General features: G+C 44.0%; 1 protein-coding gene across 1 annotated transcript in view; it reads right to left on the bottom strand.

The window, feature by feature from the left end:
- The window catches only part of GOT2 (glutamic-oxaloacetic transaminase 2), a 110660-nt gene that overhangs the window by 16593 nt on the left and 69432 nt on the right, over positions 1-24635 (bottom strand). Inside the window, exon 9 of the mRNA XM_030203597.1 lies at positions 4424-4574. Coding sequence (XP_030059457.1) covers positions 4424-4574 — 151 coding nt within the window. The remainder of the gene's footprint in view (positions 1-4423; positions 4575-24635) is intronic.

The following is a 24635-nucleotide window of genomic DNA, read 5'->3' on the forward strand; positions in this document are numbered from 1 at the left end:
TACCCCCTAAACCCTAATCCCCTCTGTCTCACCTTCTCCTCCTCCCCCCATCAACTCTGCATCCCCAACTACATCCAAGCCTGATTCTGTTTTTTTTTTTCATCCAAATTCCATAAGGCCTCAACCCTCCACTAACTTTCTTTCCCACTCTCTCCTAAGCCCCAACAACTTGTTGGCGCTGCCTACCTCTTTGCCTCTCTCCCAGCTGGCCAACTTGCAATATTTGACCACATGAACTGACAGATGTTTCCAGCCTGCCTCCTCTTGCCTGCGCAGCTATCAGAAGCAGCCTGCATCCTCCTACCTGCCCACCCAATGCAGCCAGCCTTCTCCTGCCTGCACCATCAGATGTGTCTTGTTTCCTCTCCCACTCACTTGCCTGTAGAAAATTTTACATGATATGGAAATTCTGTGCTGTAGAGTATTACACCATTCTTGCTGCTAGCAACAAATCAATTAACTCCTCCCCCCCCCCCTCAATATTCTGGGGATCAATCTGACTCTGTCCAAGCCCTAACAGGCAAAGCAGGGGGAGTTATAGGGCAGTCCAGCCTTAGGACAGCTTTTATCTGGGACACCCCCTTCCAGAATATTTGAATCACCCCACAATTCTACCATAAACATAAGAATTTGACCCTCTGTCCCCAACATCTCTAACATTTTGCAGATCCAACCTTATTTTAGACAGCTCTGGTGTAATATAACCTACAGATGAGTTTAGATTGATTTTGTCTGTATGCTGTAGAGGCCAAACATTGCTGCCCAAACCTGTATATCTAAACCTACTTCTCTTCCTCCACCACTGGCCACTGCAGACATGTATCTCACACATTCATGTGTGTGTGTGGGGGGGGGGGGGGGGGGGGGAAGAGTCCTTGGCATACAGCTTCTGCAGTTTTATATATTCTATATAGCAGGCCTCTTAAATTCCTTTTCACACATAGCACCCTCTAGTTCATTCACCTACCCAGCAATCTCTTCCCAATTTTGCTCTCAATTCACAAAGTACCTTAGTGAAAATACTAAAAACAATCCTCATCCCACCTTTCTCTTAATTGCTGTATTGAAAAAAACCTCTCCCTGTCCAGTGGTGTGCTGGTAAATGTTTTAACAGGCTCTCTCCCCCCCCCCCCCCCCAAATTGCAGAGTTGCCTATAGCCGGGGAGAGAGCCTGGGGGGGGGGGGGGGGGGGCAATGCATTACTCTCTCCAGGAAAAAAAAAATTAAATGATCCCAGGCTCCAATCTAATTCATGTTTAATGTGGGATAAAATGCCATAAATAAGTAAATAAATATAAACTTTTAATGTTGAGCACCTGATTCTCAAAGTGGACATATTACAAACACTAAAATGAAAATAAAATGATTTTTTCTACCTTTGTTGTCTGGTGACTGTTTTTCTGATCATGCTGGCCCAGTATCTGATTCTGCTGCTAACTGTCCTCTTAATTCCGTTTCCAGGGCTTCCTTTCCATTTCTTTCTTTATTTTCCGCCTTTCTTCTTCATTTCTTGCCCTACATCTGTAAGTAAAAGCTGGGTCCTCCGCAGACTTGACTGTCCAGTGGATCCAGCTTCTGCCTATTTTCTCCATCCATGTGCAGTTTTTCTCCTCTCTCCCCTCCATTCATGTTCATCTCACTTCCTCTCTCTTTCCTCCCCTCCACCCATGTCCAGCATTTCTTCTCTCTCCCTTCCCCCTCCTCCATCTATGCTCAGCATTTCTCCTGTCTCCCCTCCATCCATGTCCAGCATTTCTCCTCTCTCCCCTCCATTCATGCTCATCTGACTTCCTCTCTCTTCCCTCCCCTCCATCCATGTCCAGCATTTCTTCTCTCTCCCTGCCCTACATCCATCCATGTCCAGCAACCCTCCTCTCCCCTGCCCTCCTCTCCATCCACCCATGTGCAACAACCCTTTCCCCTCCATCCACCTATGTCCAGCAACTCTTCTCTCCCCTGCCCTCCCCTCCATCCACCCATGTCCAGCAACTCTCCTCTCCTCTGCCCCCCTCCATCCATCCCCAGCAATTCTCTTCTCTCCCCTGCCCCCTCCGTCCATCCATACCCAGCGATTCTCCTCTCTCCCCTGCCTTCCCCTCCCCTTCATGTCCAGCAATTCTCCTTCGCCCTCATCCTCCCCTCCCATTCATATCCACCTGCCCGCTCTCTTCTCCCCTCAACATCCCCCTTTTTCTTCCTGCCACAGTGCCACCCTGCGTGCTTTAAATCTCTTTTATTACCTCCGTTGAAGCGGCTGTGTCATTGAAAGCCATGCCCGTCTCTAGCCTTCCTTTCATGAGTTCGTTCCCTCAGAGTCCCACCCCGCGAAAAGAGGAAATGACGTCAGAAGGCGGGACTCTGAGGGAACGAACTCACGAAGGGAAGGCTAGAAACGGGCAGGGCTTTCAATGACATGGCCGCTTCAACGGAGGTAATAAAAATGATTTAAACCTCCCAGGGCGGCACGGGGCGGGCGCAGGCAAACGAGAGCTGTGGAAGGTGAAGTAAACTGGGTAAGCATGGCCTGTGGCGCCCTCCTGCCATGCTTACCTCGTTTACCGGAGCCGGCTCGCCATGCAGAACCGGCTCACAAGATCTTCCGGCTCCAGCACACCACTGCCTGTACCAAATCTAAAAAAAAAGTGTTCTATTCCATTTCTTCTCCACTCTTCTCTTAGCATTCTAGTCTCTTGGTGGACTATCTGCCCTTTGCATCAACTTCATCAATGGGGACATTATTTTTTCTACCTTCCTTTTGTTGCTTACTATCTTCCACAACTGAAGAAGTTGAAGAAAAATAACGTTTGCCAAACCCTGCCCTCCCCCCCCCAACTAATCTGGTCTCCCCCTTACCCCCCAATTCAGAATACTAATCTTAGAACTACAAGGTAACTCCACCCAGTGTACTCATCAGGTCTCACAATAATATTTGATAGCTTTAAGGACCACCACCTTGCAACAAGCGATTAACTTTAGGCATCCCAGACTGCCTTCTTCAACCAGATGCACTGATCTTCTTGGACTGCTAACATATTGAGGCTAGTTTCCAAACTGAATTGAGAAAAAGAAAATGCTTGCTTGCTAACTCTTGGACTTTCTACCAGTTTTCTGAACACAATCAGTATAAGTTGTCTTCATATATGATTTATGTCTTCCAATGGAGCCCAAGTCAGAGAAAATTTAGAAGCTAAGCTACTAGAGCTTTGAACTTTGCACCTATGGGACTTCTGCATCTGCACTGCCACATTTCTTTCTTCTCAATGGCTGCATTTTTTCCAACGGTACAGTTAAGTACATTTTCTTTAAGCCTATTTTCTGCATTGAGAATCTTGGTTTTACTACTACTACTACTACTTAGCATTTCTATAGCGCTACTAGGGTTATCCATTTTTTTCTCATAGAAAAGGTTTAGTTAAGTTTTACGTTTCAGTGCTACCTTGATTTTTGGCACAGACACAATATGCATCAGCCTCAGAGCTTCAAGAAGCATTGGATGACTGTTTTTTTTTTAATCGAGTCATTTGATTTTGCTGTGGCTATATTTTGCCCAGTGTCCCACAGACTGAAGACTCCTAGTGGATTCAGAAGTGCACTGGGATGATATTCATGTGATGTCATGAGTTGTACCTGTAGTACCTTGGGTCCAAATACAACACTGCTAGTTGTGCCACCCTGTCAAAAGATGACACCTTACATTACTAGTTGTGCCACCCTGTCAAAAGATGACACCTTGGGGTGGTTGTAACTATCAGGAGCAAAAGAGGCTCTGGTTGTCATGTGAGTAGAAGCATCATCACCAAACTCTGCAGCAGCACTATTACACTAGTGTTTATAGTGTAAATTGCGAGCCCCATGGTTGCTTGATAATTGCTAGTGCATGATTGCTGAAAATTGTGAAAGGGAAAGCTCCTAAATCCATCATATTTGTACACTGAAAAAGTCAGGCAAGTATATCCTTCGGTAGAAAAGGCACAGTATGGTGATGTCAGGGCCATCTAATGGGGAGCATATAGATGGACCAGATAGTGCAGAAGTGGACCTAAACATTTTATTGACAGCAAAGAGTCAAAAGCTAAGATGTGGCTAAGGTAAGTGTTTCAAAGAGAAATTTGAGAAAGTAAAGGATAGCGTATTGGCAATAGGGATAGAGTATTGGCAATAGGAAGAAATGAACATGTGTAAACTGGTGAATTGGTTAAGAGCTTCTTAAAGAGCTCTGCATACAACAATCAGCCCACATCCCAGAGCTCAAAGTCATGAGACCAAGTGAACTAGTACTAAATATTCAATTATCCTTTCATAGATTTTCATAATGAAAAACTGCTCGATGTTTTGAAACAGCCAAACCGATCAACCAGATGCTCACCAACCTCGACTCCCAGGCTCTTGTATATTTAGGATAAATAGCTCTTGGGAACCCTACCTGCTCAGGCTTGAGTCCAGTGAAACAGAACATGCCAATCTGGTCAATGATATGCTGCCAGTTATGGATAGAGCCCTCTTTCTTCAGGTTGGACACCAGTTGTTCCCTCATGCTTATGATGCGATTAGCCATTCCTTTCACCTCTTCCAACCTGTACAGGTGTGAACACACAAAAGAATTCACATTTCTAGAACACATTACCAATACCTGACAATTTGAAACCAACTGACATATTGTAAAACGTGATTTCACTGAGTAAGGTAGTTGCTAATTCAAACCTGGAGTAAGGTAGTTATGCTGTCTTCAAACAAGAATCCTTGAAGATCATTGACTTGTAACGTCACAAAGACTGAACTGACTAAACTGAAAAGGCCTGGTAGAGAGAGGGTAGATCAATGGTTCTCAACCTGGCTCTTAGGACAAATCCAGCCAGTCAAATTTTCAGGATAACCACAACATGCATGTATGAGAAACTGCACAGAATGGAGGCACTGCATGCAAATCACATGCATATGTGCATATCTTGAAAATCGGACTTGTTGGGTGTATCCCGAAGAGTGGGTTGATGACTACTGGGTTAGATCATAAAAGGAATCCGAGTTTGTTGTAGACATAATGTAATCAGAACAAGACAGTGATGGAATAGACCTGGGTGCCCCCTCAACCAGGAAAGAGGGGTGTCACCCAGAGGGGGTTCAAGGATCCTTCAAACTGGAAAGAAGGGTATCCCAGAAAACAGAAAAATTCCCAGCTGTGAGAGGGAAGTAACAAAAGTGCAAGCTGAAATATCTGGCCAAATTATTCAGTTAAATAAACCACCTTCAAAAGTTTCTATGCTATATTGGCTTTATACTAGCAGGAGGAAAGAAAGCAAGAGATAAAGAGGCATTGAAGAAACCACAAAGAAAACCCAGTCATACATGGCACCACCATAAGTAAGAAATTTTCGTACTTGGCACAAAACAGCAACCAGCATACCTGGACAATCCAAAACAGTCCAATTCAAAGTCTCCAGATTCCCATTCACCAACACTGGTAGAGAATTAAATAACCAGTTCCCATAGCATTATAAGAAAGTGTTTATTGTATTAATGCTGAGAGACAGGGATTCAGCAATCAGATTCTCTGTCTGAATTAGTATTGTGCTGCACCTTATATAGCGTTACCATATTGTAATTTCCATTACACTAATTTCCATAAGTACAACCAAGAATAATACATACATGACTTGTTAGTGCATACAGGTAATACTGATTAGTACCAACACTTACTAATCTTGTTAGCTGCCCCTCAATAATGAGTGATGCCCTTTAGCACTAACTATTTTGGCAGAAGGTGCATATAATGATACAGGCCAGACATGCATAGGTAGCAAACGTCAGTCAAAAGGTAGCCTGAAAGGGTCAATGTCTGACCTCTTACATCTTCACACACTTTTGAGGAAAACAAATTCTGCCCCAAACCAGTTTGTACCTGTATGATAGGGCTATACTATGTGCCTATACTATGTGCCAGGTATTTTACATAAGACACATCCCCGTTATTTACATAACTTCTATGTGACCTTCTTGTATGCTTGCCATGGCCTTCAGTGTGAATCATTAAGTACTTGCTGTTGTACTCCCCCAAATTCCATCACTGACAGACTGTAAAATTCATAATAGCAGAAAACATAGGCCTATGATTTCCTTCAACAGATACGGCAAGAGACCCTACTCCATGTACAACTATTGTAGCTTGTAAGATGGCAGGTCTCTGAACTGTAAGAAGCAAACTTCTCTGCATCAGTCTTCATCAATAACACTTCACAATTAACATCTTATATCATACTAGTACAACCAATTAAAACTTTTTTTTGAAATATTAGCTAAATATGTATTAACATGTCACCAAACATTGATGAGTGATATGAATCTTCGTTTGGACAAAGAATCCAAGCTAAAGAAAAAGGAGGAAAGAGTGGCCCAATGGTTAGTGTAGCAGGCTTTGATCCTGGCAACCTGGTTTCGATTCCCACTGCCGCTCCTTGTGACCATTGCCCCAGGTACAAAAATAGATTGTGAGCCCTCTAGGAACAGAGAAAGTACCTGCATATAATGTGTACAGCGCTGCGTACATCTAGTAGCGCTATAGAAATGATTAGTACTAGTAAAAAACTAAATTCATGGTCATTATCAACCTATTTGACCAAAACAACTACCACATCACAATTGACAACACTTCATTTCCCACTGATAAATCTGAAAATTCTAGGTATAATTATAGACAAACATTTAAAATTTGATAATCAAGTTTCCTCAGTAATCACAAATCTTTCAGGTCTCTTTGGAAACTAAAAAAGATCAGACTATTTCTCATCAGAAACATTCATTAACATTATTCCAATTCGATTACTGTAATGCCATATATACTAGATACAAGGAGTACCTGTTGAAAGAACTCCAAACAGCTCAAAACACTTCAGCTCATATACAAAATTTCTCAATTTGAAAGTGCCTCCCCTTTATTAATCAAATTACACTGGCTTCCCATCAAAGCGAGAATCAACATCAAATTATGTACCTTTATCTTTCAATTCCTAAGTGGCACAGCTCCAGACTATAATGGTACCATTAATAAACTTACCTCAAAGAAATGCTAAATATGAGGCAAGAAACTCTCTCAGACTACAACTCCCCAATTGCAAAAAGAGTAATTTATAAAAAACTGTCCACTTTGCAGACTTCACTTACCTAGGAACCAAATGGTGGAACTCCTTACCACCCAAAATAAGAAATATAGAGGAATATACTACATAGTAACATGGACTTCCGGCGGAGCTGAGCGGGAAGATGGCCGCTCGATAGAGGGCTCCGCGACGCCGCGCGAGAGATCTCCTCCTCTCCCCGCCGGCTGGGGCTCGCCCACGACAGACACAGATACATAAAGACCCGGAGAGCACGGAGACACGCACGGGTTCTAGTAGAAGTGCCCCGCGGTGTCGGAGCTGAAGTTTAATCGCACCGCATGCGCTCTGATACAAGATGGCGGCCGAAAGAATCACAGAGCGGGCGGAGAAGTGAGCGGCGGCGCTGAAAAGCAGCGACTGGCGGCTTGGTGAGGAACGAACCCAGAGATAAGGAAGATCGATCAATGTAGGGGAGCCCAAGAGACATTTCTTACCTACTGCTCCTTCCCCCCGATTTAATGAGGGCGTCAGCCTGGTCCCGCAAAATGCCCATTGTCAGAAAGGGAAACAAGCCAAGCCTAGTGCTATAGCGCTGAAATGGCACAACAGTGACTCGGGTAAATTAAAGAACTTGTTGTAACGGCCACTCGGAATTGCACAGATAATCCAACTACGTATAAAGGTGAAAAGAGAAAAAAAAAAAAAAAAAAAAAAACTGTGCTCAGTTTGATTATACAATAAATGCTGGACAAAGAATCAAATCAAAGAGTGTGTTACCCTGTTCGTAATATTCAAACTGTCCAGGAAGGCGGAGTAGCAGTGAAAGAAAAAGTGCTAGCTACATAGTACAGGTGAACAAAGTACACCACAGAGCGAAACACAGACTGCATGGAGCAATACCTGAAGCCTAAATCTGCTGGCACAACCCGAAGCGGCACCAAATACGACAAAGGGAAGCATACGCCTTCACCCACAGGAGCACAAATGGCTGAAGGTAAACTTGATAAACTTGGGGACTTTTCTGAAAAGCAACTGGCCCAAATCACTATGGCAGTGAGCGCTGCACTTAACCCCAGATTTGACCTGTTAGAGCGTCAAATGAGCAATATGGAAGCTAATATGTCAGATACAGTGAAGAGGCTGGGAGAAGCGGAAAACAGAATATCTGTTTTGGAAGATACCAGAGCACAGAGCACCCAAGATGTAGCCCGGATGATAGAACAACTTAAGACGCAGCAAGACAAGATCGAAGATATGGAGAACAGAGCAAGAAGATGTAACCTGCGCATTGTGGGCCTGCCAGAGGCAATCCCAGAGAAAACACTGGGGCACGTTTTGGAGCAATGGCTCAAAAAAGAACTGGCTCTGTCTGATAGTTACGGTGAACTGTGTATTGAAAGGGCTCACAGGCTAGGACGGTGGCAGCAAGGACAGCAAAGACCCAGATTGGTGATAATCAAGGTCCACAACTACTTGCATAAAGAAGAAATCATGAGGGGCTTCCGCTTAAGAAGAGACACTCTGAGCTATGATGGAAACCAGATAAGAATATTTCAAGATTACTCTGCTGGAGTGCAAGAACAAAGACGCAGATTCCACCCGATCTGCGCGACATTAGTCAACAGGAAAGCAAGATTTTTGCTTCTTTACCCAGCTGTTTTAAAGATCCAGCATGAAAACAAGTGGCGCTCCTTCCAGTCAGTGCAAGCAGCCCAACAGTTTCTAGACACTGAATTGAAGGCGCCTGACGATGCGCCAACTTGACTGTGAGAGCAGGAAATTCCTGTTGGTGAACCGCGTAATCTTTGCAAGTATGATGGAAACTATGATGATGTGATTCACTAAGGTTGTATGAGATACTTGTTGGTGTTACATAGTTCAATTGTTAATATGATATCTGTTTGCCCGATAAGCCTAATAATGGAGGAAGTTTATATACTCAAGGGCCATTTCAGAACTGATCTAATCTTGAAAAGGGGGGGAATCGATGCCAGTACGGAGGGGAGGGATTGAGGGGAGAGGGAGCGGCAATGTGACACCTGGAAGTAGAGAAATAATGGTAAGGGTTGGAAGGGAGGGGGGCTTAGGTAAGGGGGGGAGGGGGGGACAGAGACCCAGGAAGTCTCAGTGTTTCAAGAGGGGAGGGTGCTTCAGAGCTAAAAGAATTGGGTTTCACACACGGGCTAAGGGAAAAGAAGGAATATATAGGAATGGTGTGCTTGTGGGGAGCGGAACATATAGGAAGCCTCTGGGGAAGGGCTGGGACCCAGGGGCTAAATTATTAGAGGATAACTACTGGAAAATAGCAAACCCGCATAGTTGCACACTGTAAAATAGTCACTTGGAATGTGGGTGGCATTACGTCCCCCATAAAAAGGAAAAAATTTTGGCACATCTAAAGCATCTCAATGCAGACATAGCATGCTTGCAGGAAACAAAGTTGACGGCAGCAGAACATGACAAACTTAAACAGGGGTGGATAGGACAGGTGATACATGCATCCTCAGATGGGCGGAGGGGAGGAGTGGCAATATGTATTCATCGCCGACTGGCCTGTAAGGTAGAGGAGATCTTTCATGATCCTAAAGGAAGATTCCTCTTGGTTAAGCTGTGGTTACAAGGGAGGGAGTTATATCTCTTGAATGTTTATGCTCCTACCCCCCCAGACAGTTCCTTCTTCCCAGAGTTGTTGAGGAGGCTGATACCATTTGAAGATAAACACTTGATTGTAACAGGGGATATGAATATATCCCTAGACCCCAGGATGGATTACTCAGGCGAGGGTGGTAGGGGAACGGAAGGCAGGAGGGGATCACTGATGTTAAGTGAGTTTGCTAACTCTCTCTCTGTAGTGGACACATGGCGTAATTTACACCCGGATCAAAGGGATTATACACACAGGTCCAGGGCCCATGGGACATGGGGCAGATTAGACTACATATTTATTTCAGCAGCCTTGTTCCATTGTGTACGGGACACGAAAATAGAGGAGGTTTTGATATCTGATCATGGCCCTGTCTGGCTGGAGCTGGAAGCCCCAGGAGGCTTTCAGCTGTCAAGACGGTGGAGGTTCCCTGGCCACTTGATAAAGGATAAATCTTTTCAAAAATTCTTAGCGAAAAAGTGGGAAGAGTATGAATTGTTCAATAAAGACCACAAATCGAACCCACAGTTGTTTTGGTGTACGGGAAAGGCGGTGCTGCGGGGGGATCTGATAGCATTTGTAGCAAGTAAACGGAAAAAGAATGCAGCTAGCCTTTTACAGTTGAATAGGCGACTGCGGAATGCCAGGCGGCAGTATATAAGCCGAAGGTCCACGGCCACTAAAGAGGCTTATCTGTCTCTGCAGGCCGCAGTAAACTCCCTATTGCAGGAAAAAACATTACAGAACAGAACTTTCCAAAAATACAAGTTCCATCGCTTTGGAAACAGAGCAGGGGGTATGCTGGCCCGGTTAGTTCGGAAGCGGGAAGGAAATAGAACAATATCGGCCTTGAAAGAAAAGACAAGTGGCGTTACTAATAACCCAGATAGGATCCTCCAAATATTACAAGAACATTTTAGTGACCTTTATGGGGCCGATCGGCCAGCCATGGAGGGCCATATGAATGACTTTCTCAGTAGGGCAAAAATGCCAAAGCTGGGAGAGTCTGAAATAGCAGGTTTAGAGGCCCCTATTCAACTTAAAGAACTGTCTGACGCAATAAAAGGGCTAAAGTCTTTCTCGGCTCCCGGAATGGATGGGTATTCAGGAGAATTTTATAAAATGCTCATGCCCCAGTTGCTAGGACCATTATTTGAATATCATCAGGCGGTAATTCAAGAGGGCAGGTTCCCCATACATGAAAACACTGCTTCCATATCATTACTGTTGAAGCCGGGGAAATGTGGGGAGGAACCCGAGTCTTATAGGCCTATCTCATTGATTAATGTCGATATTAAACTGCTTGCAAAGATTTTGGCCACACGGCTCAATGTATACCTTCCAAATGTGATTGCACCTACACAAGTGGGATTCATCCCTAAACGGCACTCGGTCACACATATTCGAAGGGTCCTCCTAGCAATGGCAAAGTGCCGGCATGAGGAGACCCCAGGAATACTGGTGAGCCTCGATGCCTCAAAGGCTTTTGACAGGGTCGAGTGGACCTTTTTATTTTATGTTTTAGACTGGATTGGAATCCCTGCAGAAATGAAGAGAATCATAAAGGCCCTATATTTCGGTATGAAAGCCCATGTCACAGCAAACGGGGGGATCTCAGAGAGATTTCCAATAAGCAGGGGAACACGTCAGGGCTGCCCTCTCTCCCCACTTTTGTTTGACCTTACACTAGAACCCCTACTACGACATCTAAATTCAGACCCGGGAATTAGGGGGGTGAGATTAGGGGAGCAGGAAGTTCGAGCTTTAGCTTATGCTGACGACGTCCTGCTGGTATTAACTAACCCACAGGAATCCTTCCAGACTGCCTTGGCGTTGATTCAGGAATATGGGCAGTTATCAGGGTTTGGCCTTAACCTCTCAAAATCGTGTGCGATGTCCATGGATAGTGACATAAAATTTAATTGGCAAGGAGAGGCTTTACTGAGATGGGAGACAACCAAAATGAAATATTTAGGAGTGTATATAACCAGAGATGGGGCCTCTCTGTATAGGGAAAACATAGGTCCACTGATAGAGATGACTAAAAATAAGTTGCTTATGTGGAGGGAATTACCACTTACAATATGGGGAAGAATAGCGCTGTTTAATATGATGGTAGCTCCCAAGTGGCTATACGTCTTCCAACAATTACCACTGTTTCTGAAGCGAAAAGATGAAAAGTCCTTACAACGCTTATTGCAAAAGTACCTCTGGCAGGGGAAGAAGCCGAGAATTCCATACTACCTGATGACAAGCCCAAGGGAGGGGGGCGGCATGGGACTTATGAACATTAAGTTCTTGACAATCGCAAGTTCCATGAGACACATAAATGACTGGTATCGAGGGACATCTGAGTTTTCCATTACACCAGTGGAGACGATGATGTTCCCAAACATACACTTTAGTCACCTGCTCCATACTGGAATGCCAATGCCTAGTGGAGCATTCAAGAGACATCCCCTACTGAGGCCCCTAAGGGAAACATGGAGATGGGTGTGCAGACGTTATCATTTCTCGGCCCGAACGTCCCCCTGGTTGTCCATATGTGATAACCCAGCGTTCCCTCCAGGCCAAGGGGTTAGCATCTTTAATAGGTGGGCAAAAAAGGGGATAGTATACCTGGCACACTTAGTTACGGATCAGGGACAAATTCTCTCATATCTAGAGCTTCAGAATCGATTTAAGATTCCACCGACGCACCACTTTGCATACCGTCAACTGAGTCACTACGTGGCTTCCCTGGAGTGGACTGATCTCACAGAGGATGTGGTTGAGGTTCTCTCCGAGGAGTTTACTTTAGGAGCGCAACTCTCAATACCATTGAGATTCCATCATCAACAATTGAAAGACACTACTGCAGAGCTAGATTTTAGACAGCTTGCACGAGATTGGTCAGGGGACTTGGGTTGTACTTTTACAGAGGAAGAATGTAGATTATATTTGAAAGCTATGTATAAGCAACGCCTTTCCATACCCCAGAGAGAGAGGTTATATAGATGGCTGTTGAGAACGCACATATCTCCTTACAGAGCGCAAAGAGCAGGGTTTAATACTACGGGAACCTGCCCCAAATGTAATCAGGGAGCGGCTTCACTGGGGCATATGTTTTGGGGATGCCCATTGGTTGGAAAGTTCTGGAGGCAGATCATAGCGGGAATAGACCAATTATGGAATTGCACTTTCATACACGATCCCCTAATCTTATTTAACCGCTTTAAACTAACCACAGAGGCTCCAGAGGGCTTTAAGGCATTTGCCAAGATGGCCATATATTTTGGAATAACCACAATACTACAATTTTGGAGGGCAAAAGAAATACCTCCCTTACAGGCCTGGCGAGCACAAATGGTGCGACAAATGAGAATAGACAGATGTGGGGTATCTGATCTGGAAAGCCCCGCAGGTCTCAAGTTCAAGGCTCAGTGGGAAATGCTTTGGATTACTCTCCCGATTAAGGCACAAGGCCTATTGTTGAACTTCTAAAGCCTAGGCAAGGTCTTATAGGCTTGCCAATAAATAGAGGGGCTTTGGATAATGATAAAGATGGCTCAGTAGTTACTGAAAGGCGGGCAAGGAGAGATGCCAATTCCTCAAATGTTGACTCTCTGTGTGTACTAAACTATAAATGCAGTTGACTTAGTAATGGAGCACAAGGGGGGGGGGGGGGAGGGGGGGGTAGGACAGGGTAAAGGGAGGGAGGGATAGGGCAGGGAGGTTGGGCAGGGTACTCCTCAAAATTAATATAGTTAAATAACTTGTATATGACAAAGCTGAACAAAAGAGTTTATTCTGGAATAATTTAGCCAGCTGTTTGTTTAATGCTGATTTTTGTTCCATTTGTAATGTTAGCATGCGATAAGATTTAGGGAGTATTAAGGGTCCTCAGGTGGGAAGGAAGGGGAGAAAAATGTAAATACTACACAGTAATATGGAAACTTGTTTCAGCCTGTTGGTTGGCTAATTTATGTATAATTTTATTGTTGACGAAGAAAGGTCTTATTTGTTTGTTACAACCAATAAAAATGATTTAAACATACTACATAGTAACATAGTGACAGTAGATGACGACAGAGAAAGACCTGTAAGGTCCATCCAGTCTGCCCACCAAGATGAACTCATAAGTGCTACTTTATATGTATACCTGACCTTGATTTGTTATCTGCCATTTTCAGGGCACAGACCATAGAAGTCTGCCCAGCACTAGCCCCGCCTCCCAACCACCGGTGCTGCCACCCAATCTCGGCTAAGCTTCTGAGGATCCATTCCTTCTGAACAGGATTCCTTTATGTTTATCCCACATATTTTTTAATTCTGTTACCGTTTTCATCTCCACCACCTCTCGCAGGAGGGCATTCCAAGTATCCATCACTCTCTCCGTGAAAAAATACTTCCTGACATTGTTCTTGAGTCTGCCCCCCTACAACCTCATTTCATGTCCTATAGTTCTACTGCCTTCCCATCTCCGGAAAAGGATGGTTGCGGATTAATACCTTTCAAATATTTGAACGTCTGTATCATATCACCCATTTCTCCTTTCCCCCAGGGTATACATGTTCAGGTCAGCAAGTCTCTCCTCCTATGTCTTGGAACACAAATCCCATACCATATTTGTAGCTTTTCTTTGCACCGCTTCAATTCCTTTTACATCCTTAGCAAGATAAGGCCTACAAAACTGAACACAATACTCCAGGTGGGGCCTCACCAACGACTTATACAGGGGCATCAACATCTCCTTTCTTCGGCTGGTTACACCTCTGTCTGTACAGCCTAGCAAACCTTCTGGCTACGACCACCGCCTTGTCACACTGTTTCGTCGCCTTCAGAACCTCAGATACTATCACCCCAAGATCCCTCTCCCTGTCTGTACATATCAGACTCTCACCGCCTAACACATACATCTCCCGTGGATTTCTACTCCCTAAGTGCATCACTTTGCATTGAATTTTAATTGCCAAACATTAGACCATTCTTCTAGCTTCTGCAGATCTTTTTTCATGTCTTCCACTCCCTCCGGGGTGTCCACTCTGTTACAAATCTTGGCGTCATTCGCAAAAAGGCAAACTTTACCTTCTAACCCTTTGGCAATGTCACTCAAAAATATATTGAACAGAATCGGCCCCAGCACCGATCCCTGAGGCACTCCACTACTCACCTTTCCTTCATCCGAACAAATTCCATTAACCACCACCCTCTGGCATCTGTCAATCAACCAATTCACCACGCTGGGTCCTATCTTCAGACTGTCAAGTTTATTCAAGAGCCTCCTGTGTGGAATCGTGTCAAAAGCTTTGCTGAAATCTAAGTAGATTACATCTATAGCACGTTCCTGATTCAATTCTCTGGCCACCTAGTCAAAGAATTCAATGAGATTCGTTTGGCATGATTTACCTTTGGTAAAACCATGTTGTCTCGGATCTTGCAATCTATTGGCTTCCAGGAAATTCACTATCCTTTCCTTCAGCATCGTTTTCATTACTTTTCCAATAACCAAAGTGAGGCTTACCGGCCTGTAGTTTCCAGCTTCTTCCCTATCACCACTTTTGTAAAGAGGGACCACATCCTCTCTTCTCCAATCCCGCGGAATCTCTCCTGTCTCCAAGGATTTATTAAACAAATCTTTAAGAGGACCCGCCAGAACCTCTCTGAGCTCCCTCAATATCCTGGGGTGGATTCCGTCTGGTCCCATGGCTTTGTCCACCTTTAGATTTTCAAGTTGTTCATACACACTTGCTTCTGTGAACGGTGCTATATCTGCTCCATTCTCCTATGTACTTTTGCCAGTCAATTGTGGTCCTTCTCCAGGATTTTCTTCAGTGAAAACAGAACAAGAGTATTTGTTTAGCAAATTTGCTTTTTCTTCATCATTATCCACATAGCGGTTCGCAGCATCTTTCAGTCTCACAATTCCATTTTTAGTCTTCCTCCTTTCACTAATATACCTGAAGAAATTTTTGTCGCCCCTCTTTACATTTCTAGCCATTTGTTGTTCTGCTTTTGCCAGACATCTCTCTCTCTTGGTTTCTTTCAGTTTCATCCAGTATTCCTCTCAGTGTTCCTCTTCTTGAGTTTTTCTGTATTTCATGAACGCCAACACTTTAGCCTTTATTTTCTTAGCCACTTGCTTGGAGAACCATATCAGTTTCCTTTTTCTCTTGCTTTTATTTACACTCCTTACATAAAGGTTTGTGGCCATATTTATAGCTTCTTTCAGCCTGGACCACCGCTCTTCCACTTCTCGTATGTCCTCCCAGCCCATCAGCTCCTTCCTCAGGTGTTCCCCCATTTTACTAAAGTCATCATGCTTGAAATCCAGGACTTTGGTTTGATATAACAGCTGAAGTGGAGGGCAGCCACTCAAATCTTAAACTGTTTCATGGTCACTGCTGCCCAGGTGGGCACCCACTCGGACATTTGACACACTATCCCCATTTGTGAGCACCAGATCTAGCATCGCTCCTCCCTCCCACCATTTGTCTGAGCAGAGCACTTTGAAAAGCATCCACCATCTCTCTGCTTCTTTCCGATTTTGCAGATGGAACTTTCCAATCTACATCCTGCAGATTGAAATCTCCCAAAAACAGCACCTCTCTTTTCTTTCCCAACTTTTGCATATCTGTAATCAGATCTTTATCTAGTTCCTCTGATTGTGTTGGAGATCTGTAGACAACACCCACATGGACAGAGGTTCTATCATCTCTTTTTAAGGTGATTCATATTGCTTCTTCCTTTCCCCAGGCCCCTGTCATTTCAGTCTCTGTGATATAATTTCTCACATACAGAGCTACTCCTCCACCTTTACGACCATCCGCAAAATCCTCAAAATGTTCAAACAAACCCTCACAAACAGCAACCATATCTCAAACAACTAATTATTACCTGAATTGGTTATTACTTTATTTACCATTAACTTTCTCTTTGCTTCATGTACAAATTTCTCATTCATAATAGATTTTCTAAATGTTAAACATCCATAGCTATCCCAGTACGTTTATGATAATGTATTGTAAAATTGGATTCTTACAACAAATTACTTTCTTATGCATTATTCTTTGTTATGTATCCTATACTGTTTATTGTAAGCCAAGTTGAACTCAAACTTGTTTGGGATAATGTGGGAATATAAATGTCACAAATAAATAAATACATAAATTTAGATTTAAATATTATTGAATTTGTTTATTTTTAATTTAGAGTCTTCAGATTTTTTTTTGTTACATTTGTACCCCGCGCTTTCCCACTCATGGCAGGCTCAATGCGGCTTACATGGGGCAATGCAGGGTTAAGTGACTTGCCCAGAGTCACAAGGAGCTGCCTGTGCCTGAAGTGGGAATCAAACTCAGTTCCTCAGGACCAAAGTCCACCACCCTAACCACTAGATTTATTTTGTCCTGACTCTCAAACTATCCAAAGTATAAATCACCATCAACGGAAAAAAGGTTTGGACAAATTCCTGGAGGAAACAGCCATAGTCTGAAATTGAGACAGACAAGGGAAGCAAGCAACTGCTTGCCCTGGGATCTGTAGTATGGAGTGTTGCCATGATTTGGGTTTCTGTCAGGTACTTATGACCTGGCTTGGCCACTGTTTGGAAAACAGGACACTAGGCCAGATGGACCATTGGTCTGACTCAGTATGGCTACTTTTATGTTCATATGAAAGGATATCAATTAAGGAAAAGTTATGTCTTACCTGATAACAACTTTCTTTCCTTTAGTCCTCTCACAATGGGTTGTGTCCCTCTACCAGCAGATAGAGATAGAGAAAGAAAACAGTTCTTGTGACTTGCCCCTTAAAGAGTATTATGCAGCACAGAATGTTCAGTATTGCGAATAGCCGATGGCCGATATAGAAACTTCGAGACCAAGTAACTCAATCAGTAATAACCTTACCAGCTAGTGAGGCATAGATTCTACTATCATGGAGATATTTCACTGAGTCAGGAAACATGCGACAGGCTGGGAAAAACGGACAAGTAGAATCTGTGATATCTGAAAAATATAGCTTGTAAGCAAAATGAAAATAATCAACTAGGGAGGGATTCTGGACTGGTCTGATAGGCCTAAATGAAAGTTATCAGGTAAGACATAACGTCCTTTCTATAACATCCTATCAGACCTGTCCAAAACAATAGGATGTTAACAAAGCAGTGTCCCCCAACAGAGGGCAGGACTAAAAGATCTAAACACTTAAAAAAAGAGAAAGAATTTTGTAAATAAACGCATCAGTAATCTCCCCAGTCTAATAAACATGGAGATATTGATAAACTGAACTAGTCTTACAGGTTCTTTCCAGCAGTACCTAGTACAGAGAACCAAGAACAATCAGAAGGGCTCCGGAAAGGCAAAAGTTATGGAAGAGGAGAAGGATGCGATTCCCATATGAAGGAATAATAAAAAACAGCATTAACGGACCATAGAAGAGATGCGCAGACCAAGAAAAACCCAACTGATTTGAAAGTCTTTGAAGGCAACAGCCTAAGACTAAGGCACACCTATGAAAGGAATACTGCAACTACAATGGAACAGAGAGCTGCACTGGAACAGGGTTAGTGGAAATCTTCTGGTTCCTGTGGGGATCCCCCTCCAGATCTACAGGACTCTGTGGGGACAGATGCAGGTCCTGCAGAAGTGTAGTGCCAGGCCAGCCTACCTATCATTTCCTAGTGCCATGACAATTATAATAGCACTACAAAAAATTAATGGTTATGGCTGATAGCACTGAAATCCCCATAAGCACCGAGAGGGGAAGTTATCAACATGAGATATTGTTCAGTTGAGTTATTTTTGCACAGGGAACGGGCGGGATTGGGATAGATTCCAGCGAGGATGAATGACATTTCTGTCCCCATGCAACTTTCTACAATGGAAGTCCTGGAGGAGCTGAATATCCAGAGAAGGAAATATAGGAAGAAAGATATTGGGGCTAAAAAACCACTGTGCTTCCTTATCTACATCTATGACAACCAAGGAAAATTAATAAGCACCCTTTGCTGAGAGTAAATAAGGGAGAGCAATGAGAACAGCTACTGACTGGCCTGGTGTCAAAGAGTACTCTGTTCAGACATAAAAATCCAAATGTCACTGTAAGAGCAAGAAGAGGGCATAAGGACCTAGACATGAGACAGACAGGACAACCCACGATGGGAGCTTATTACTCTGAGAATAAAAAACACAGTATTAGAGACTTCCTGCAGTTGTATAAACAGCGGTGGCTAATACCAGTGCTATTGAGTTAGCTGCGCAAAACAGCTAGACTGTAGAATCACACAAAGCAGGCGGTTTGCATAGTCAGTCATATGACTAGCAAAACTGTACTAAATAGTTGTGCAGAGTAGATGAGACACCTAGTCAGCCACCGACTAGCGAAGACAGTCTACTGAATCAGCCATGTACCATATTTAAATGCATCAAGACATATCATACATGTAGCTGCAGTAGCTAGAGCTATAGACATGGATGCCAAAACTGGGAGTTAGAGGTGGTTGTGCAGCAGTATCCACAGGCGTCTTCCATATAACCAGCCTTAGCTGGTGCCATACAGGCGGTTGTGGTGGCTGATACCATACAAGTGTCAGAGTGATAGAGATAGCTGTGGTAACATAGGTGGCTACTGCTTCTGAACCCATATGCTTGCACGCTGTAGCTGAAGCCATATATGCCAATGCTGCATGCACTATGATATAACATGCACTTGCCATAGCTGACATATGCTTGGATGCTGACTCTGATAGGTTACCACAGCCAGTGACATATAGTCAAGCTGCTGACTGGGATGCCACATAAACGTCCATCCAATGTATCACGGAGAGCTGGAGCATCTGATACCGCATAGGCAGATTTGAAACTGGGCCATAAATGCAGCTTCCATAACTAGGTCATACAGAGAGTTACTGGAACTGTGCTATACAAGCAGCTGGTGCTATACCTGCTGCTGCATCACTTGCACACACAGGGCGACAGAGTAGCCGCGCTAAACTGCTGGCTACTAGAACAGCGCTATATAACTGACTTGGAACACTAGGACATGTAGGCAACAGCTGAAGGTAAAGAAGAAATATGGTTATTTCAGTCACCCAGCACAGCTGAATGCAACTGCACAAGGCAGATGGTTGTCATAGCTATGAAATACCAGTACTGTACGACCCAAGTGGTTGTTGCAGGAACATTCTAAGTGACTGCTTAAGCAGAGCAGTACTGGCAGTTATTGCAGGTAAGTAATGACTACTGCAACTACACAACAGAGGTGATGGTAGCAGGAGCGATACAGATGTTGCAGGACAGCTAGACTGGGAACTGCTTTCAGACAGCAACCAGGAGAAGTGCTGCATTTGTGCAATACAGGTGGTTGCTGCTAGTACTGCAATTATATAAATACAAGTGACCACTGCCACTGCGCAACCAAGATAGCTGCTGCAACACAGCTATGTGTTTGAGAGGTTTGCTTTTACAGGTGCAATACAGGTGGTTGCTGCAATCATGCAACACCAGTGGGTGCAGTTAGTGTGAAAAACTGGTGCCACTGAGCAACAGTGCCAGTGGGAACAAGTACGCAACCCAGGTAGTTGGTACAATTTGCAACCCTGGTGGACAACTACACACACAGGAGCTGAGAAGCCCAGGAAGATATAGAAAAAAACCCAACATGTACTATTTGTGAAGGTGAACCACAGCCGAATGGAAATGTGCAACTGGACCAACTCCAAATCATCAGTGGCTACCAAAATTCTTTGGCTGCACCATTTCCATAACTGAAAAAACTAATGCAGCTATCCTGAATCCAGCAAGCCAGATGAGTAACTCATGTTAAAACAGAGTGCACCATCAAATTTGGTAGAATACAGCCAAGAGTTGCATTGTAGTGCTTTGACCAGATACAATTTTTTTTTTTGAGAATACTGGTGATGGGAAAAAAAAGAGTGAGTCTGGCTATTTATGCAAAAAATATAGCCAGCTGGCAGAAGATAAAAACAGCTAACTTTTAGGAACTGCATATTGGAAAAACTAAATATAGTTAACCGCAATTAATGACACATTGCTATACGCAAGAACAGACTTAGCCTACTTGATATTCAAATTAAACAGAGAAATGTAGTAGAATCTGTATCTACTGTTCAGGCAGCTACTGTAACCATTACGATGACTGCACCAGAAATTACAAAATTAAATCTAACTGCAGCATATGACAATGAACCAAAGAATAGGTGCACATGTTCTATCTAGTAAGGAGTAAATTTAGTTTTTTTTTGTTTTTTTAACTTGAAGAGCTAATGTCTGGATTTGCTTACTGTGATCAAACAGCCAGGAAAAACTTGGAAAAAAAAAAACACCAGATGATAAACAGTAATAATTTTGGTGGGAAAAACTGTAACAGTCTGGAACACTGAGGAAAATTTAATGTCACACAGAAAACTGGAGTAGTTAATCATCCACATAAGAGTCTCAAAGAAATATTCGCTGCTTATATAAACCGTAAGGACAAAGATTCCTGTCAGTAATCCCTGCTGAGAGAAAAAGTCAAGCCAGATACCAGTGAGAGCTTAATAAGGAACAGAGGCACAAAAACCAGACTGCCGAGATAACAGAAGGCTCACCCAATGCAGGCTGACTGCCACAGGAGATACTGGTGGTCCATGGTCCGGGGGGGGGGGGGGGGGGGATGAGGGGAGGAAGAGGTGGTAAGGATCTCCGAGCTGTTTCTAAGGAGCTGAGGTATATCTTGGAGGTCTGCCTTTTTTTTTTCTTTTTAACAAGAGCTTACGCCAAAGCCACAAACTCAAATGAACCCCAGGAATTAACCTGGGTCAGGAAAACAAGCCAAATAGGCCCCCCTCAAAATCCACTGAGACTTAACATAAAACTGGCTCAGCAGCACAAAACCCTAAAAGGAAGTTCAACTGAAACTAGTTATAAACCAGGTCAGGAGAAGGGCTATTAGCCCATCATCCATCCACTTGGGAGACAAAGGAAATACAAAACATTCTATGCTGCATAATACCCTTAACGGGTGAGTCACAAGAACTAATTTCTTCCTCTGTCTCCATCCGCTGGTAGAGGAACACAACCCATTGGTCTGGACTGATCTGACAGGATGCTATGTAATTGCATTTTCTAAACACTTCAGAATTTGTCCATATTTCTAGGTTCTTGGCACCATTATCTTTTGTACTTTACAAAAAAGTGGAAAAATCGACAACAGAAAGTGAAATGTTTATCCAAAAGATTTTTTAAAGTCAGATGTAAAATTGATCCAGTAGATTTCTAGGGTAATATAAGTGACAAACTTGATACAGAAAATGAATCCTTAAAAATATTCATTGATAATTGGAATCAAGTTTCCTCATCCTATTTGGATGAATTAGCACAAGTTATAGATAAACTAGTGATAGTTAGAAAACCTTCAAGATGATTTAATGAAGAGCTACTACAGGAAAAAAGACATTGTAGAAAACTGGGATGTAAAGTATCTCTAGGAATGTACATTTCAAAAAGCTAACTCCAACATGCAATGTGTGGTCAATTATACTGCCTCTTGAAAGAGAACACCCATTAAAAGCAAATAGTTTTTTCCCTTGATAAGCAGTAAAGCGAAGATACTTATCTGTAGCAGGTATCCTTCGAGGACAGCAGGCCTTACATATTCTCACAATTGGGTAACTCAGCGTCGCATTGCCCAGTCCAGAGCTTATAATAAGCTTTACAGAGTTTTGTGGTGCGCGAGACACGCTCCACCGTGTATGTGCAAGTGTCTTTTTGCCCGCCGCAAGAGCATGGGCACTGTAGTTAGTACAGCAATAAAAATAGGAGACAATTCCAAAGGAAGGTGGACGAATTTGTGAGAATATACAGCCTGCTGTCCTCAGGAAATACCTGCTACACAGTAGGTATCTTCACTTTCTCCGAGGACAAGAAGGCCATAATTCTCACAATTAGGGTATCCCTAGCATCCAGGCTCACCAAAAACAAGAAACATTGGACAACTGGGCCTCGCAATGGCGAAGACACAACTCAGATTAACCTGAAACTATATACAAACTGACAAAGTGCAGCCTGGAACAGAATAAAACGGGCCTAGGGGGGATAGAGTTGGATTCTAGACTCCAAACAGATTCTGCAACAATGTCTGCCTGAACTGACTATCATGTCAAGGGAGTAATGGGATGCGAATGTGTGGACTGAAGACCACGTCGCAGCCTTGCAAATGTTTTCAATGGAGGCTGACTGCATGTGGGCTACCGACGCAGCCATGGCTCTGACACTGTGAGCCTTGACATGACGCTCTAGAGTCAGCACAGCCTGGGCATAAGTGAAAGAAAGGCAATCTGCCAGTCAATTAGAGACTATGCATTTCCTAATGGCAAACCCCATCTTGTTGGGATCAAAAGAAACAAAAAGTTGGGCAGACTGTCTGTGGGGCCTCGTCCATTCCACATAATAGGCCAATGCTCACTTGCAGTACAAGGTGCTCTCACCAGGATGGGCATCAGGTCGGGAAAGAATGTTGGCAAGACAATCGACTAGTTCAGATGGAACTCCGACATAACCTTAGGCAGGAACTTGGGGTGCATGTGGAGGACTACTCTATTGTGATGAAACACTACTAAGGCCTGAAGCTGTTGTGCATCCACTACTAAGGCCTGAAGCTCACTGACTCTACGAGCTGAGGTAACAGCCACCAAGAAAATGACCTTCCAGGTCTAGTACTTCAGATGGCAGGAATTCAGTGGCTCCAAAGCAGCTTTCCCATGACACAGGTAGAGGTTTGACAGGGGGCTTTGACAAAAGCAAACCTCTCAAACACGTAGATAAGCACCAATTGTACCGAGGTGAACCTTTACAGAATTGGTCTTCAGAACAGACTCGAGAGGAGTAGAAGGTACAAGCAGGGTCTGTGTAGGGCAGGAAATAGGATCTAGGGCCTTGCCCTCACAGCAGACAGCAAACCTTCTCTCCACTTGAAAGAATAACACCTCTTAGTGGAATCTTTCCTGGAAGCCAGAAGGACCCGGGGAGACACCATCCGAGAGACCCAAGGAAGCAAATTCTAGGCTCTCAACATCCAGGCTGAGGGCCAGAGACTGAAGGTTAGGATGCAGAAGAGATCCCTCGTTCTGCATGATGAGGGTCAGGAAACACTCCACAGTTCTTTGGAAGATAACTACAGGAGGGAACCAGATCTGCCATGGTCAATAAGGGGTGATCAGGATCATGGCCTGCAGTCTTGCTTGAGTTTCAGCAAAGTCTTCCCTGCAAGAGGAATGGGAGGATATGAATACAGAAGACCTGTCCCACAATGCAGGAGGAAGGTATCCAGTGTTAGCCTGTCGTTGGCCTGAAGTCTGGAATAAAACTGAGGGACTTTGTGATTCAGTTAAGTGGCAAAGAGATCCATCAAGGAGGTACCCCACGCCCGGAAGATCTCAGGGGCAATGCCCATGTTGAGAGACCACTCGTGCAGTTGCATGACCCTGCTCAGTCTGTCAGCCAGACTGTTGCTTTTGCCTGCCAGATAAATGGCCCGAAGGAACATGCCTAGATGGTGAAATCAGCGCCACATCCGGACAGCCTCCTGACACAGAGGGCGAGATCCAGTGCCTCCCTGCTTGTTGGTGTAATATATTGCAACCTGGTTGTCTGTTTAAATGAGCACAACTTGATAGACAGCCAATCTCTAAAAACCTTTAGAGCATTCCAGATTGCCTGGAGCTCCAGGAGGTTGATCTGAAGCAGTGGCGTTCCGAGGGGCGCCGACACCCGGGGTGGATCGCTGATGCGCCCCCCCCCCCCCGGCGACCCCCCCCCCCCAGGTGCACGCCGCTGGGGGGGTGCCGCGCGCCAGTCAGCGTCATTGGTTTCCATGCTCCATCTGCCCTGGAACAGGTTACTTCCTGTTCCGGGGCAGAG

The sequence above is a fragment of the Microcaecilia unicolor genome, chromosome 5 (genome assembly GCF_901765095.1).
Source record: "Microcaecilia unicolor chromosome 5, aMicUni1.1, whole genome shotgun sequence".
NCBI classification, from domain to species: Eukaryota; Metazoa; Chordata; class Amphibia; order Gymnophiona; family Siphonopidae; genus Microcaecilia; species Microcaecilia unicolor.